General features: G+C 35.9%; 1 protein-coding gene across 2 annotated transcripts in view; it reads left to right on the forward strand.

Moving 5' to 3' along the window:
• The window catches only part of ATL1 (atlastin GTPase 1), a 67,388-nt gene that overhangs the window by 21,896 nt on the left and 26,621 nt on the right, over nt 1–18,871 (forward strand). For both annotated transcript variants that reach the window (XM_043471642.1, XM_043471643.1), the window contains exons 2-6: nt 2,104–2,351; nt 4,359–4,493; nt 4,956–5,060; nt 9,305–9,355; nt 11,528–11,584. In XM_043471642.1, coding sequence (XP_043327577.1) covers nt 2,104–2,351; nt 4,359–4,493; nt 4,956–5,060; nt 9,305–9,355; nt 11,528–11,584 — 596 coding nt within the window. The remainder of the gene's footprint in view (nt 1–2,103; nt 2,352–4,358; nt 4,494–4,955; nt 5,061–9,304; nt 9,356–11,527; nt 11,585–18,871) is intronic.

The raw sequence follows: 18,871 nt of genomic DNA on the forward strand, positions 1-18,871 counted from the left end.
GAATGGCATTTATTGATCACATGTTGAAATTGTTGTTAGGCAAATCTGTTCATCTTGACTGGGCTTCCTCACGTGGCTGGGGGTTGGCTTGCTGGGGGCCCTGGCTGGAACAGGCAGTATGCTTCTGCTTCAAGTGTCTCTCATCCTGCAGCAGACTAGTCTAGGGATAGTCTCATGATGAACAGCAGAGGTGAAAGAACAAAATGGAAATACTCAAGTGTTCTCTCAAGCCTCTGCTGCGTCATGTCTCACATCTTCTGCTGTGTCATAAAACAAATCACTTAGCTAACCCCAGAGTCAAAGTGGGAGGACGTTATGAAGGTACATTAAAAAGGCTACGGATCTAAGAATATATCACTTGACACATTGAAGTTGGTTTATAATATACTGCAAATGCCAAAGTCTAGGGTTCAGGAATTCTTATATATTAGGGATGATTTCTAAAATAGGACCTCTGTCAGCAATAGCATTTTTGACAATTAAATACAAAACTTTGAAAACACACATGCATGCACACACATACACAAACACACATAACTTTATATAAAATAGCAGAAACTTCTTCCAGGAATACTTAGTTCAATTTATAATCCCAAGGTAGTGGTAGGGATGATGATCATAGCTGACCTTTATGAGCTTGCTGTGTGCCCAGCCTTGTTCTCAACACTTTACATGTAGTAACTCACTTCATCTTTCCAACAACTCTATTAAATAGATACTGTTAATAGTACCTATTTTGTTTTACAGATGAAGAAACTAAGAGGTTTAGTCATTTCACAGAGTCACCCACCTTTTTAATAAGATCTCCACACAAAGTTAACTTACAAAGCTTTTTATTTTCTGATTGAATTATATCCAGACTGCTTTGCCATGGATTTGAAGGACTTCTATAATCTGGCCCTGCCCAATTTAATTATCTGTAAACTTCCATTGCTACAAAGTATAATTTTAGAATATGTGATTCTGAGTCCCTCTGTGTATTTCTTCCTACACATGTTCAGCTTTAAAAAGTGTTAGCAGAATCCTTAATGTGAAAAATTAAACTTATTTCTAAGGGATGAAGTGTAAACTAAAGCTGTTTTATTCTTTTGCTGTAAAAGTAGAGGCTTTTGCTTTGATTTTTTTCTCACTCAATAAACAGAGATCTCTGCACTGATTTAGAGCTTTCTTAAAAATAAAATTCTATTTGATTCGGCTAGTTGATGAGAAAGATGAGCTGTAAGTCTTTCTGAGATATAATGTAAATGACAGCATATATGTCAATAAAAGGAGCATTTCTAATTCTACCCTAGAAAGTGAAGAGGAAGTGAAGAGTCTCTTGATGAGGGTGAAAGAGGAGACTGAAAAAGCTGGCTTGAAATTCAGCCTTTAAAAAAACTGAGATCATGGCATCCAGTCTTATCACTTCATTGCAGATAGAAGGGTGAAAAATGGAAGCAGTGACAGATCTTATTTTCTTGGTCTCCAAAATCACTGTGAACAGTGACTGCAGTCATGAAATTAAAAGACATGCCTTGGAAGGAAAGCTATGACAAACCTCGACAGCATATTAAAAAGCAGAGACCACTTTACCAACAAAGGTCCGTATAGTAAAAACTATGGTGTTTCCAGTAGTCATGTGAGGCTGAGCACCACAGTTTGATACTTTCAAACTGTGCTGGAGAAGTCTCTTGAGAGTCCTTTGGACAGCAAGGAGATCAAACCAGTCCATCCTAAAGAAAATCAATGTTGAATACTCATTGGAAGGACTGATGTTGAAGCTGAAGCTCCAATACTTTGGCCACCTGATGCGAAGAACCGACCCACTGGAAAAGACCGTGATGCTGGGAAAGATTGAAGGCCAAAGGAGAAGAGAGCAGTAGAGGATGAGGTGGTTAGATAGCATCACCGACTCAGTGGACATAAATTTGCACAAACTCTGGGAGATAGTGGAGGACAGAGGAGCCTGGCATGCTACAGTCCATGAGGTGTCAAAGAGTTGGACACTACTTAGCGACAGAACAACAAATAATTCCACTGTGCTCCTGTTTCAGATGTTTGAGAGTGAAGAGGTACATACACATTTCCTGTGATTTCTGAATAAATTCTTATCTTATTCAACAGGTGGGTTTTCAGAAAAGACATACGAATGGAGCTCTGAGGAGGAAGAGCCAGTGAAAAAGGCAGGACCAGTCCAAGTCCTCATTGTCAAAGATGACCATTCCTTTGAATTAGATGAAACTGCTCTAAATCGGATCCTTCTCTCAGAGGCTGTCAGGGACAAGGAAGTCGTCGCTGTATCTGTTGCTGGAGCATTTAGAAAAGGAAAATCCTTCCTAATGGACTTCATGTTGAGATACATGTATAACCAGGTAGGGAAGTTTAAAAAGTTTTCTGATTTCTGTGCTTCTATCACTTTGTGTTTTTATTTAGTAGTAGTGTCCAATGTTTCCATTATTATGTTCCCTAAAGATGAACTAGTTTAAAAATGCTATTGTGTAACCATTCCAACTCTGGTGCTTTGGGGACCAAACTATATAGGCCACTTTGTCTGAAGCCACTTTGCTACATTTCCCTTAGAACATAACACATTTTTTAAAATTCTTCTGAAAATAGACAAGTACAGTGATACAGTTATAAACTTCACATGTTAAGTATTAAAAATGTCGAATAACTTTTGTCATAATTTTTATTATAGTCATTTTGTGCCCAACATTTACAATGACATTTTTCATACATGCAGCAAAGCTAAAAGAACCTTGCAGTGAATACCTGGATGTGCACTGCTTAGATTGTACCAATAACATTAATATTTTTGCTTTACTACTTTGTTGTATTCAGCTATTCTTCCCTGTTTCAATCCATTGCTCCATCTTATTTTTGATTCATTTCAAAGTAAATTGTTGACTTCAGTATTCTTCCCTATAAATATTTCAATATGTATCATCATTATGTATTTCAGTATTTATTTAGTTTTTTTCTTTTGTTGTAACATTTACATGTAGTTACATCTGAAGTGTATATCTGCTTTTTTGGGGGAAATATAAATACCTGGGTAGCCCCAAATCCTATCAAGTGTATCTTGCTGTTAACCTCACAAAGTTCTGTTATCTTTTCCCACTCAGTTCTCACCTTTAACCCACCCCCAAAGGCAACCAACATGGTGGTAACATTTGAAATAATAGTGTGGCATATAAAAGAGGCTTTAAGGGGCATGCAACCAACCAAAAGCAGAAGGATAAATAGGAGATTAGAGTTGGGGAACAGAAAGTTAGAGGTTGAGAGCATACCAGTATTTTTGTCTGCCCTTTTACCCATAGCAATTCAGATGCAAATATGGATGTTGAGGCAGAATAGACATACTACACAAAGAAACTTTGGGTTATGCATTTATATAATAATTATCCATTTTGGACTGAACTTTTATGTAGGTGAGGTATTTTTGAACAACTTTGTAATGTTAACTTTAACATCTTCTATCTCTAGCCTCCAAACAAAACGAGAACAGAATGACCAAAATACATTCAGGCTTTTAAAACAAACAAAATTCTTGCCATTTTCTATGTCTGTCATACCAACATTAGTACACTGCTTAACACAAGTAGGAAAACTGAATGAACAAAATTAGAATACTTTCCATTCTTTCAGGTTATGTAGTTTCAGGCATAACCATAATTTTAATTGTGAAATAAACATTAGAATGAAATACTTGATAATGCTTCTCATGTTGCTTATGTTAAATAGTATTTGCTCAAATTAAAGTGTAACAGATTTGATTTTGTTGTTCTGCACCTACTGCTAGGTGCTTATCCTCCTGCCATTTGTTCCCTCTTCCCCCAATAGAGAAGCATTTGTGTATATTATTACTGTGTATATCTTGACATAATGTTCTCTCTCATACCTTTATTTCTTTGTTTCTGGAATGCCCTCACTGAGTTTGCTCACCTGGGAAATGCCTAAACATCTTTCAAGTCTTAGCTCTAGTATCGCTTCTCCTGTGATGTCTTAACTGACTAAGAGTTAGTTGCTTCTTTCTATATGCTTCCAGTTATGTCTAAAATACACGCCCATTTTGGCATGCATGTATCGCATCATAATGCTTTGTTATCATGTCTGTCCCCCCTATTAGGCTGTGAGCTTCCTCTTATCTGGAATGATACCTTTGTATCCCCAGGACGTAGCATATTATGTGACATATGATTGCTCTTCTATATTAATTTTTTTGAATGTGTAAATAAGGCAATTGTATCAGTATAATAGATGTGTATATGTTGTTTCCCTTTTGTCTAGATTTGAAGAGGAATACTAACTGGTACGGGTGAGTAGGAGAACCTGTACCACATATCTAGTTTAGTATCATGGACTTTCTTAATTTATAGGAATCAGTTGATTGGGTTGGAGATCACAATGAACCATTGACCGGTTTTTCGTGGAGAGGGGGCTCTGAACGAGAGACCACAGGAATCCAGATATGGAGTGAAATCTTCCTTATCAATAAACCTGATGGTAAAAAGGTATGATGTGAACTTCTTAAAGAAAGTTGAGTTTTCACTTACCAGCAGTTACTACTTTTCAGGATCCTCAAAAATGCTCTTTTAAAAACTAATTTTGACCATTGACATGAAGTTTAAAAGGGAAGTGGGTAGCATCTTATTTTGTTCCCAGCTTACTTGCTATTGATCGCAGTAGGCAAAATCATAGGTGCAGTAGGCAAAATCATAGGTATAGTAGAACAGCAGATCAATTAGCAATGCTATTTCTGTTTTGTTGGATTGCCAGTGAAATTTAATCATTATAGTATTCAGCAGCAAGTTAATATTTCTATTTTCAGTGGCATTCATGGCACGTGTGAAAAGTTACCTAGTAAATATTCATTGCTGATGATTTGCTTTAGTCCTTATGGTGTTAACTTTGTGGTAACCCTAATGCCCTGCATGTTCTATAAATTATCAATAATGTGCTCTACTTCCCTACAGGTTGCAGTGCTATTGATGGATACTCAGGGAACCTTTGATAGTCAGTCAACTTTGAGAGATTCAGCCACAGTATTTGCCCTTAGCACAATGATCAGCTCAATTCAGGTATGGAATAAAATAAATCCATTTTGATGGATATTTCTTTAAATAAAATTATAAATATATGTATTTCTATGTAAATGTGGTAGTGAGACTAACAACAGAAATGTAAATTATATATATATTATTTGACTCAATTAGCATACCAGTTCTTATTATTTCTTTAAGAGTAGAATTGTTTCTAATTACTGTAATATAATTTCTGATCGGTTTTCAAATTACCTACTTTAATCAGAAAACATTATCTTATTGATAATTTTTTCTATTTAAAGTCTACAATTCCCTGGTGGCTCAGACAGTAAAGTGTCTGCCCACAATGCAGGAGACCCGGGTTCGATCCCTGGGTCAGGAAGATCCTCTGGAGAAGGAAATGGCAACCCACTCCAGTACTCTTGCCTAGAAAATTCCATGGATGCAGAAGCCTGGTGGGCTACAGTCCATGGGGTCACAAAGAGTCAGACACGACTGAGCCACTTCACTCACTTCAAACTCAATAATTTTAATGTACGTAGTTACATTGTGACCACCTATTCTAAGTTATATTTAATGAAACAAAATTTATGGATGTAAATTTTGTTTTACATACCTAGTAGAAACATTACTAAATGTAATATATATATACATATATATATATACACACACACACAACTTTTTATAGTACCTTAAGGTACATTTGCTGGAGATGGAGATGACAACCCACTCCAGTATTCTTGCCTGGAGAATTCCATGGACAGAGAAGCCTGGCGGGCTACAGTCCATGGGGTCGCAAAGAGTCAGACATGACCAAGTGACTAACACACAAGGTACATTTAGGAAAGTAAATGTCTTTCTCTCCTTTTCTCTCTCTTTCTTAAGTATTGTTTTTGAAGTTATTGTACACTTTATGAATTGTCCTGAAAGCCCTTAAGGCTTTTACTATGATTATAGAACACATAGCATAAACATTTTAAGATAATTTTTAGATATTTTCTATTCACTAGAAAGAGCAAGAAGAGAAAGTGACCAAGAAACAGACCATTAAAGAAAGGTAAAATAATTTTAAAGGGTAGGAAAGGCAGAGTGGTTAGGATGAGCAAATCAAAGCTGAGATCATAAGCACGTAGGGAGAATGGACCTAGTGAACAGGCAACCAGGGCGTTATGTGTAGCTAGGACAATGAAAAAATGGATAGAAGGAAGACTGAATTTTTTTATAAAGAACTTTAAAATGAAAGTCATGATTGTAACCTATGACTGACTAGTTTTTTTTAATAAGTATAAGTTTCAGGTGTATAATATTATAGTTCACCTTCTGTATACAGTGATCACACTGTAAGTCTAGTTTCCATCTATTACACATAGTTACCCCTTTTTATCCATTTTGCCCAGCCCTCACCCCTCTTGTCCACAGGTAACCACTAATCTGATCTCTGTGAGTTCATTTTTATTTTATTTGTTCACTTATTCCACATGAGTAAAATAACATGGTATTTGTTTTTATCCATCTGACCCATTTCACTTAGCAAAATATCTTCAAAGTCCATCCATGTTGTTACAAAGGCTGGAGCTGAGTAGTAATACAGTGTTGGAGAAGGCAATGGCACCCCACTCCAGTATTCTTGCCTGGAAAATCCCATGGACAGAGGAGCCTTGTAGGCTGCAGTCCGTGGGGGCATGCTGAGTCGGACACAACTGAGCGACTTCCCTTTCACTTTTCACTTTCATGCATTGGAGAAGGAAATGGCAACCCACTCCAGTGTTCTTGCCTGAAGAATCCCAGGGATGGGGGAGCCTGGTGGGCTGCCGTCTATGGGGTCGCACAGAGTCGGACACGACTGAAGCGACTTAGCAGCAGCAGCAGTAATCCAGTGTGTGTGTGTGTGTGTGTGTGTGTGTGTGTGTGTGTGTGTGTGTGTGTGTGTGTGTGTGTGTGTGTGTGTGTGTTACATCTTCTTTATCCATTCATCCATTGTTGGACACATAAGGACTTTCTGTATCTTGGCTACTATAAATAGTGATATATTGAACATAAGGGTGCATATATCTTTTTGAATAGTATTTTCATGTTCTTCAGATAAATACCCAAATGTAGAATTGCTGGGTCATATGGTAGTTCTGTTCTTAACTTTTTTAAGAATCTCCATACTGTTTTCCCTAGTGGCTGCACAGATTTACAATCCTACTAATAGTATATGAAGGTTCCCTTTTCTCCACATCCTCTCCAACATGTAATTGTTCCTTATCTTTTCAATAATAGCCACTCTAACAGGTAGGAGGTAGTATCTCATTGTGGTTTGTTTACTCTTTTAATGTATTGTTGGTTTCAGTTTGCTAATATTTTGTTGAGGATTTTTGCATCTATATTCATCAGGGAATTGGCATAGTTTTCTTTTTTTGTGGTGTCCTCTGGTTTTGATATCAGGATAATGCTGGCTTCATAAAATGGATTTGAAAATTTTTTCGGAATGTTTTTACAAAGATAGATATTAAATCTTCTTTGAATGTTTTATAGAATTTGCCATTGAAGCCATCTGGTCCTGGGTTTATGTTTGTTGGGAGCTTTTTGATTCCTGTTTCAATCCCTTTTTAGTAATCAGTTTATTCAGATTTTTCTTTTTCAATGATTCAATCTTGGGAGATTGCATGTTTCTAGAAATTTATCCATTTCTTCTAGGTCATCCAATTTGTTGACATATAACTGTTCATAGTAGTCTCTTATGATCTTTTGTATTTTTGTGGTATCAGTTGTAATTTCTCCTCTTTCATTTCTGATTTTATTTATTTGAACCCTCTTTCTTTTTCTCTTGGTGAGTCTAGCTAATGACTTGTTGATTTTATTTATCTTTTCAACTATCTTTTAGTTACATTGATATTTTCATTGTTTTTTAATCTCTATTTTCTGTATTTCTGCTCTCATCTTTATTATTTCCTTCCTTCTACAAACTTTGGGCTTTGTTCTAGTCTCTTTAGGTGTAAAATTAAATCGTTTATTTAGGAATTTTCTTGTTTTTTGAGGTAGGCCCATATTGCTATGAACTTTCTTCTCAAGCATTTTTGCTACATCTCATGGATTTTGATATGTGGTATTTCTGTTCTCATTTATCTTTAGGTACTTTAAATTTCTCCTTTTATTTCTTTCATGATCCGTTGATTATTCAGTAGTGCATTATGTAATCTCCACATTTTCCTGTTTTTTTCCCCATTTTTTTTCTTGTGAATGATTTTAGTCTCATACCATTGTGGTTGGAGAAGCCACTTTGATATGATTTCATTCTTGTTTGAATTTATTAAGATTTGTTTTGTGACCTGACATGTCCTTGAGAATGATTCACTTGTGAAGTGTGTATATTCTGCTGTTTTTTGACAGAATGATCTTTATGCATCTGTTCAGTCAGTGTGATCTAATGTGTTGTTAAGTCTGATGTTTCCTTGTTGATTCTCTGAATGATCTATTCATTGATGTAAGAAGTAAGGTTGACTAACTTCTAAAAATATATTTCTTAATTTAATTAGCCTTTAAAATACTGACTTAATATCTAACTTCTAACAAGTCAATTAAAAATAGATTATTTTCGCCTTTTAAATAATTATTATTTATATTTTTCCTGTAGGCATTAAATATTTTCACTGAAAAATCTGCTAAGTCCTTAGTAATGACTATTATTATCGGAGAAGTGATCTGTTATTGAAAAAGTACACAAAGTATACTGTTTGTATCAGTACATAAACAAACGTCATTAACTTTTCTTTGAAGTTACTGATATTTATCCTCTTTCTCAGGAGAAAAAAAAGAGTTTTACTTTAATCTATTCATGAAGCAATAAAGCATGTGTCTGAGGATGTAAGCAGCATATTCAGAACTTCCTTGTGATGAAATTTTCTATAGACTTAAATAATTGATTGTAAAGAAGCCAATATAATTTTTCAGGACAAAATTTTATATATGGGTTATTAAGATCCAGATTGCTATTCTTTTGGTAAGCTTATAAGAATGATTATTTTAATACTAATATAATTTTAACATTCTGCCTCCAAAACAGGTGGCTACTATATTTCTGGAACAGTTTTATGATCATTGTATTAATGCATTGTTTACTGTCTCTCCGGCTTTCTTTACTTTTCTCTCAAGGTCTTACAAATATCATTATAGAAGAATATACACGGAAGAGTTTGATTTTATGATAATAGATGTTTCAAAAATAGAGAATAGCAAAATAAGTGCTTAGTATGTTGCTAATTATTTTCTCATTTTGATTTTATTTCTTAATCAAGGTTTATAATTTATCTCAAAATGTCCAAGAGGATGATCTTCAGCACCTTCAGGTAACAATATTTATAGTCTCTTTTATATATCTGGTAATCTTTTGGGCATGTATAGCAGAACTTTGAGATTTCGTCAGGCCTTCTTGTACTTGGAAAGTGTAACAGTCAGAAAGATTTAAAAACATAACCAAATGGAAGTTGTCACATTTCCAGGTTTCTTGTTCTAACCCTGTATGCTTATGTTCTTTCTAATTCAGTTTTAAAAGTCCTTTGTTTCAATAAAGCTACTTGCTTGTCAACCCTGTATATAGGAAAATATATGGCACATTAGAGAGGAAAAAGAACCTTTGGCTTAAAAATGGCCCAGAATGTGAAGTTGAAGTCTTATGGTCAAGGATTTAATAATTGTTAGTATAATAACAGTTATATGCCAGATTGTTTTCCTGTGGACCACTTTATAGCTATGGGTGAACACCTGATGGTAACTCATAGAATTCTATTTTATATCTGAAAGAAACCTCAGTGACACCTAACTTATCCTTAATATTTTATGAATGAGAAATTGTTTCTGAAAAAGAATGAGTTGCCAGTTAGTGACAGAGTGGAAATGGAAATCTCATCATCTGATTGGACTCAGTGTTTCTTTCACTCTCCAGGCAGCATTTAAATCTCAAATTAGTAGAAGATTAGATATTTCCTAAAGGTAGTTCTCATCTCTGTCACACTCTCTACTCTCTTTCAATTCTTGTTATTATTAGCTACATATTTATAGAAAAACCTATTTTTTCTCTGATAGCCTCCTGCATATTTTACAGAAAATTTTGCTTTTAATATATTATCTTGGCAATAAGGGCCCTATGCAGTGTAACAGATAACAAAGGATAATAGCACAGGGTGATATGTGAGGCTGGAACTATTATTTGGAGTTCACATCTAGCATTACTCCCAAATATGTTTCTGGTGCATCACACTGATCAATTATGAAAAACAGACGACATGCTGAATAACTGTTAGATGCTTCTCTGAGTGAGTACAGCTGCTTCTTTAGGTGTGTGTCATAACCTAGCCAGTCAGTGACAGGGCACTATCCAGTACCGGTTTAAGGTTTCTGAAACAGGGCTGATTCTGGACTGTGATACTGAGTAAGTACTCAGTCTCTTTTCGAGATCATTTAAAAATTTTTCCTGTAAATGGCATCACCTCATCCTTTCTCAGAAAAGATTGTGAGTTCAAATTATGTTAGTATATGATTCTGATGAAAATGAGTAATGATTCTGATTCCAAGACCAGCTTTTAAACATAATATTCCAGACTTTCATTTAATTACTATAATCAGATACCTAGTTATTATCATTTGCTTTCTAGATTCCCAGTTTTCACAGGAGAGGCAATGTAATTCTTTGGGGGCTATTCTAAAAGGCCAAAGGAGGGAAGTCCTCTGTGTCAGCACCCTCCCCCACCTCAGATGCCTCTGTACATTTCCTTTGTGCACATCGGGAAACCCACTTGGCCAGTCTGAACAGAACTCTCAGTCACTCCCAGTCACAGGGACCCCCTCAAGTCTATGTTCTCTAAAACCTTACATTTCTGGCGAAACAAAATGATATGGTACCTCTCAATTGGGAGCGATAAAAAATAAAAGGTGGTTTATTTGATTCTTCACTTTTTAAACCAAATGTCTGTTGTTATTGTCGGTTAGTCGCTAAGTCGTGTCCAACTCTTTGCGACCCTATGGACTTCCACGCCAGGCTTTGCACGCCAAGCTTCCCAGTCCTTCACTATCTCCCGGAGCTTGCTGAAACACCTGTATGCCTTTGTAATAATCGAGGCCATTGTGCCATTAAATTTCCCCAGGCAACAATTTTTGTAAATTATCCTACTTAGTTTATAGCTCTCTGGTCTAATCTATGCAAGTTTTGCTTTGAAAGGTCATTTCACATGTTTCTTTGTCTCTTATCTTCCCCACAAAAAAACTGTCCTACATTCTAGATATAACAGGTGTTATCTTTAAAATGGACTATGTCCTTAATTTTAAAATATATGATTACTGTAGCTCTACCTAATCTAATACTTAGTTACTTAAAATGATTACTGCAGTATTAATAATACAGTATTATGTTACAGCTAAAGAAAAAAATTAGTGAAAGAAAGCCAAGAAGATACTGAAGTTTTCTCTCTTTGTGTGTGTGGGTGCATGTGTGTGTGTGTGCGGGTGTGTGATTTTCCTTGTAGCTTTTCACTGAATATGGCAGGCTAGCAATGGAAGAAACGTTTCTGAAGCCATTTCAGGTGAGTGGGTATTAAATGATGATAAATTCTTATTAGAGTTTCCCGAAGACTATAACAAGGTATATTAATTGAGAGAGTCATGTTTCTTTCTCCATTCACAATAGCAAAAAAAAAAACTTTGATAGTTAAGTAGAAAAATCCAAAATATAAAGACTTTTATGGAGAAAATATTTTCAAAATTTCATTAAAGATCATAAAGAAAAATTTTTATAAGCTAGAGAGATATAGTATGATTCCAGACAGGATGATTTAATGTTGTGGAGAATCTAATTTTCCCCAAATTAACCAATAAACTCAGTGCAATTCCAATTAAAACTATAACAGAATTTTTTGAGAAATGCAACACATTTTTCTATAACTTATCTGGAAAAATTAAGTTCTCTTTTAAGTCAGTTTTTAAAAAGGAAATCCAAATTGGGGGATTGAATACATACTAGAGAACCATAGCAATGAAAATGGTGTGATTCTGCACAAATATGAGGGAAAAAACCTGATGAAACTAAATAGCGTTTAGAAATATCTCTCTATATATGAAAACTTGGCATTCATTAGTGGTCACATCATAAACCAGTGGGAAATGAGGGTTTCGAAAAACTCACTCACTTATTGAAGAAAAAAAATTGAATTTCTACTGAACACCATATATGGAAGGGATTCCCCAATTGTATTAAAAAACTAAATAAGGAATTTAAAAGTATAAAGTTAATAGAATAAAATATTGGAGAATATCCTTCTGAACTAGTGTGAAGAAATATTTTTCACTAAGACTCCCCCAGCAAAAAATGTAATGAAAAATTGATAGATATTACTATATCAGAATAGAGTATTTCTGTTTATCAGAAGACTCTAAACAAAGTGACTGGATTGGTAGAAGGTAGTAACAGTGTCAAAAGTCAACAAGGGATTAATGTATAGAATGTGCAAGGAAGTATTGCAGTTAAGAATTGGATGCCCATCAAAAACTGGCAAAGGAACCAATATACACCTATGAGAATGGCCAAATTCCATAGCACTGACCACATCACATGCTCTGCAAATGAGGCTGTAGAGCAACAGGAACTCTCATACATTTATGGTGGGAATGCAAAATGGTACAGCCACTTTCAAAGACAGTTTGGTGATTTATTAAAAAACTAAAGATACTCTTACTATACAATCCAATGATCATATTTACCCAAAGGAGTTGAAATCTTACATCCACACAAAATCTCCACACAGATGTTTATAGCAGCTTTATACATAATTGCCAAAACTCGACAGCAACCATGATGTCCTTCAGTAATTGAATAGATATACAAACTGTGGTACATCCAGACAACAGAATGTTATTCAACAAGAAAAAAAAAAAGGAGCTATTGGCCACAAAAAGACATAAAGTGTTCACTCAGTTGTATCCAACTCTTTGCAATCCCATGGACTATAGCCCACCAGGCTCCTCTGTCCATGGAATTCTCCAGGCAAGAATACTGGAGTGTGTTGCCATTCCCTTCTCCAGGGGATCTTCCCAACCCAGGGATTGAACCCAGGTCTCCCACATTGCAGGCAGATTCTTTACTATCTGAACTCCCAGGGAAGACAGAGAGAAATCTTAAATGCGTATTACTAAACAAAAGTAATCAATCTGAAAAGACTGTACACTGTATGATTCCAACTATATGATACTCTGGAAGAGGCAAAACTATGGAGACAATGAAGAGATTGTTTTGGGGTGATTTGGGGTACACTAGGGGTACAGCATGAGGGGCAGAGAAATGAACAGGCAGAGCGCAGAGGAATTTGGAGGAAGTGAGAATACTCTTAAGATATAATGATGGATATATGTCACTATATATAATGACATTTGTCCAAACTCATAGAATGAACAACACTTAGAGCAAACCCTACGATAAGCTATGGGCTTCCCTGATAGCTCAGTTGGTAAAGAATCCGCTTGCAATGTAGGAAATCCCAGTTTGATTCCTGGGTCGGGAAGATCTCCTGGAGAAGGAATAGGCTACCCACTCCAGCATTCTTGGGCTTCCCTGGTGGCTCAGCTGGTAAAGAATCTGCCTGCAATGCGGGAGACCTGGGTTTGATCCCTGGGTTGGGAAGATCTCCTGGAGAAGGGAAAGGCTACCCACTCCAGTATTCTGGCCTAGAGAATTCTATGGACTATTCCTATGGGTTCACAAAGAGTCAGACACGACTGAGCGGCTTTCACTTTCAGATAAGCTGTAGACTTTGAGTGATTATGATATCAATGTAGTTTTATTCTTGGTTTAAAAAAAGATACTGTTCTGGTGAATGATGTTGATAGTAGGAGAGGCTATGCATGTGTCAGGGCAGGTGGTATATTTATGGCAAATCTTTGTACCTTCCTCTCAGTTTTACTATTCTAAAAAAAAGTCCTAAAAAATCCCAAACCATTAAAAAATGATAAACTGAACTTAATTTAAAAGTTAGACAGTTAAAGGAAACCTGAATGACTAATGCATTTTCTAAGGAATGTTAAGTCTTATTGATAATCAATTAAAAATTAAAGTAACGATATACCACTTTTAGACTCATTAGAGAGGCAAAAAGTGGAACATGGGGATAAATACCAAACGATAGCTAGAATTTGGATAAATGGGAACACTCAGACCCTATTGGTTAATAAGTGCAGCTTGTAGCAGCCGTTCTGTGGAGCAAGGCAAATATATAAGGATACTCATTGTAGCATTCATAGATCCATCGTAGCAGGAAGTTGTAGGCAGCACAGATGTCCATCACTTGAAGAACAGATACATAAAATAGGGTGAAAGACATACTCTGAAATATTTTGCAACATCCAAAGGCAATGAACCCAAAGTATAAGTAACATGACTAAAGTATTAAAATTTATACTAAATTAAGTAGGGGAAAAGTTCGAGTTCTATAACATGATTTGTTATTTATAATATGATTTGTGATTATTTAAAACTTCTACATATGCAAAATAATTTATGTTAGAGTGAGTGTGGTTGAGAGCAGACAGTTGATGGGAGTGGGGATCTGGGGAAAATATGATAAAGTAAAACAAGAAAAAGGGACCTTTGCATGGAAAGATGTTGGTATGCTATGAGTGAAGGAGGGTGAGTCTCTTCTCTGAGATCTGGAGAAGCAGGTGGGGAGAGGAGTTGAGGTAGAATGAAATGAATCGCTGCTTACAGTCTCCTGTGTGGTTTATAATAGCTATTAGACTCTCTTGTCTTTTTAAAAATAATTTGTCATGTTAATAGTTGAAGTATTATATTATAATTGGGCTATTTGCTTTCATTTTTCTTTTCTCTGAACTTGCTACCTCAGGGTTCATTGGCATAGATTGGGTAACTCCATAGTAATTCTGGAAAGGAGTTTTCAGTCTTACCAGCAGGTGTCACTGCTTCTTATGCTTGGGTAGATAAACTGAAACCAAAAGAAACCAACCAGTGCTCTGCTGATGGACAGATGAATGGATAGATCGATAGGCAAACAGGCCGTTGGTAAAACAAAACTAACAAAAAACAATGAATTGAAAACAAACAATAGAAAAAACTTTGAGATTACTACTTGCTTGTAAACTGTTGGCATTACAAAAGAAAAAATTATGATTGAATGAGTTAACATTGACTTCCAAACAGGTTTTGACTTATAAATCTAAGTATCTGAAATTGAAATGAGAAACTTACTAAGTAGCAAAAGTGGCTTCCAAAGCTATTTAATAATTTAAAATTAAAGCAACCAAATTCAAAACAAAAATACTATACCACATGAAATTAAAAGACAAAATGTGAATATACTCAAATCACAGAACAACATGTAAGATATCAACAAAATGATTCACATTTAAATTAGAAAAAACATAGAAAAAGTTCTGAAATAAAATAACTTTTAAATAAAAGTTTAATTCAGCAGTTTTTTTTAGCTGGTCACTGTTCCTATCCTCTTCCTCTGAGAAAATAGCAGTTTTATTTGTTTGGATAAAACTGTGGAGAAATTTTAAATACTGCCTGAGAAAATAAAGTAACAGGCAGTGATATTTTTTAAATAATAATTTATTATTAAAAACTAAATTTGACAAATTTAAAATAGAATTCTTAACTCAAAACAGAGTGAAGCTGTAAATAATAAATAAGATCTGTCTCAGACAGCAATAGAGAGGGCAATTAGCCAATGAAATGAATAGCTGAATTAACAGATTAATTTGATTTTTAAGCCAAAAGTCAATTTATACCAAACAAACAAAATATCTATAATTGTATTTTAAAACTATGTTTTTAGAAAGAGAACTAAAAGCTTTTAGAGAACTAAAAGTGGATTCAGTTTAAAAGCAACTTTGAAGTGTTAAGTTTAGCCAGTGGTGTGCTGGTTAATGTTTGTAACTGGCTAGAGAGAAGTGGGAGGTGGGTCTGATTGTAGTAGCATTTGCTGATTTCTATGGTGTAAATACTTTTACTGTGGTCAATTTCAGGCTACTGACATGCTGTCTCCTGACCTGTAAAATTCCTCAGATTTTAATAAGTCTTCCAAGGGAGCCTATAAAAGCCAGCTGTAGACTACTTAGTACACTCAAGAAGTAAATTCATATTAAGACATAGCATTCTCTGACATGACTTACTTTCCCACTTGTCTTGCTCATTGTGAGCACTTGAATCTTAAGTATAACAGTCCAGCAAGAGCTACCTCATTAAGGTAACTGTTCTTTAAAAATAGTTAAAGTAACTTGGCTCTTTAGCTCCTCTGCCTTAGGACTTCAAGAGGTTCGGTTGAGAATGAATACATTTCCGTTAATTTAAACATGTAATACTCATAAATATTTGATAAGGACATTAGAAAATAATTTCCAGCTTTCTGTAAGGACCTGATGAAAAATACCTCATGAGATATGGTAGGATATTTGTCTGTACTTTGGCCTATGAATTTTTCTTCCTTGGTTATAGGGCACGCCAGGCCCCATATAGCTCTACGAGATGATTACATCCTTGGGTCAAAATCTCTGTTAGGAATTTTTCTGATTGTTAGACATTATTTGAAGTGCACATTAAATGAACTGTTCATAGACTGTTTTTCAATACCAGGCAAGACTGTCTTCCTCTAATGTTCTGTGCTCAGTGGTCAGCCATTAGTTATTTGTTACCCAAGGAGAGGCTGATTTTCCATTTCTGTGGCTCTCCAGCTTTCTCTTGTGTGCTTGTCACTCATGTCCTCTCAACTCTGCTGGACTGACATGGTGGAGAGGGTTTTCACTTGTTCTATAACGTCATGATACAGGAAGTTTGATGTTAGGCCTAAGCTGAAAAGGATTCCCCAGTAGAATGGAAGGTGGACTCTAAGAAGTCCACCTCAAAATTATCCAAGCCAGGCTTCAGCAAACAGTACATGAACCATGAACTTCCAGATGTTCAAGCTGGATATAGAAAAAGGCAGAGGAACCAGAGATCAAATTGCCAACATCTGTTGGATCATCGTAAAAGCAAGAGAGTTCCAGAAAAACATCTACTTTTGCTTTACTGACTATGCCAAAGCCTTTGACTGTGTGGATCACAAAAAACTGTGGAAAATTCTTAAAGAGATGGGAATACCAGACCGACCACCTGACCTGCCTCTTGAGACATCTGTATGCAGGTCAGGAAGCAACAGTTAGAACTGGACATGGAACAACAGACTGGTTCCAAATAGGAAAAGGAGTACATCAAGGCTGGATATTGTCACCCTGATCATTTAACTTCTATGCAGAGTACATCATGAGATACACTGGGCTGGATGAAGCACAAGCTGGAATCAAGATTGCCGGGAGAAATATCAATAACCTCAGATACGCAGATGACACCACCGTTATGGCAGAAAGTGAAGAAGAACTAAAGAGCCTCTTGATGAAAATGAAAGAGGAGAGTGAAAAAGTTGGCTTAAAACTCAACATTCAGAAAACCAAGATCATGGCATCCAGTCCCTTCACTTCATGGCAAATAAATGGGGAAGCAATGGAAATAGTGACAGACTATTTTTCTGGGCTCCAAAATCACTGCAGATGGTGATTGCAGCCATGAAATTAAAAGACACTTGCTCCTTGGAAGAAAAGCTATGACCAACCTAGACAGCATATTAAAAAGCAGAGATATTACTTTGCCAACAAAGGTCTGTCTAGTCAAGGCTATGGTTTTTCCAGTAGTCATGTATGGATGTGAGAGTTGGACTTATAAAAAAAGCTGAGCCCTGAAGAATTGATGCTTTTGAACTGTGGTGTTGGAGAAGACTCTTAAGAGTCCCTTGGACTGCAAGGAGATCCAACCAGTCAATCCTAAAGGAGATCAGTCTTGGGTGTTCATTGGAACGACTGATGTTGAAGCTGAAACTCCAATATTTTGGCCACCAGATGCGAAGAACTGACTCATTTGAAAAGACCCTGATGCTGGGAAAGATTGAAGGCAGGAGGAGAAGGGAACGACAGAGGATGAGATGGTTGGGTGGCATTGCCAACTCAATGGGCATGAGTTTGGGTGGACTCCGGGAGTTGGTGATGGACAGGGAGGCCTGGCGTGCTGCAGTCCGCATGGTTGCAAGGAGTCGGATGCGAATGAGCGACTGCACTGAACTGAAGAAGCCTTAATGTTATATTATTAAATGTGCCTGTTGACTATAACAGCCCAGGAGTTTACTGTTTAACCATTTCATGTCCTCTAATTATATAGGCTACAAAGAAATGGAAACATCTCCCAGTTTACTAATGTGTAATCTCAAGGTTCTCTTGAGCCAGTTTTTTAGATGTCAGTAATTTCCCAGTGGCGTTTCTATGGTGGGTATCTTTGTAAGTCAGTCTACAGGAGCTGACTTTAATCAGTTTAATCTTCAGTAAGTTTAAATATTGATAAAAGTCACAATATTCCTGAACCCTGGTCCCTTTAAGCCATAGCCCTGAATATATCCAGTTATTCTTGAACCTCTTTATGGCATGATGCCCTGAGATAGATTGGTGCTATCAGTATTTAGGTTGTGTGACTAACACAGAAGAAATGGATTAATTCATCCCAATTTTCTACCATAGCATTTTTATTAATCATTTTTGTACACTTACAGGCCCATTAATACCCTAAATCTTTGGAATAAATTTGACTCACTGTATACATGTATACACAGGTCATAACTAAGGTGACAGAGGTGTTTGCTACCCCAATTGTAGTAATCATTTCACAATATATATTCATATTGAATAATCACATTGCAGACCTTAAATGTACACAGTGTGTTATATGTCAGTTATATCTCACAAAAGCTGGTAAAAAATGATTTGAATTCTCTTTGTGAAATGAG

This window comes from Cervus canadensis, chromosome 6 (genome assembly GCF_019320065.1).
Source record: "Cervus canadensis isolate Bull #8, Minnesota chromosome 6, ASM1932006v1, whole genome shotgun sequence".
In the NCBI taxonomy this organism is placed as follows: Eukaryota; Metazoa; Chordata; class Mammalia; order Artiodactyla; family Cervidae; genus Cervus; species Cervus canadensis.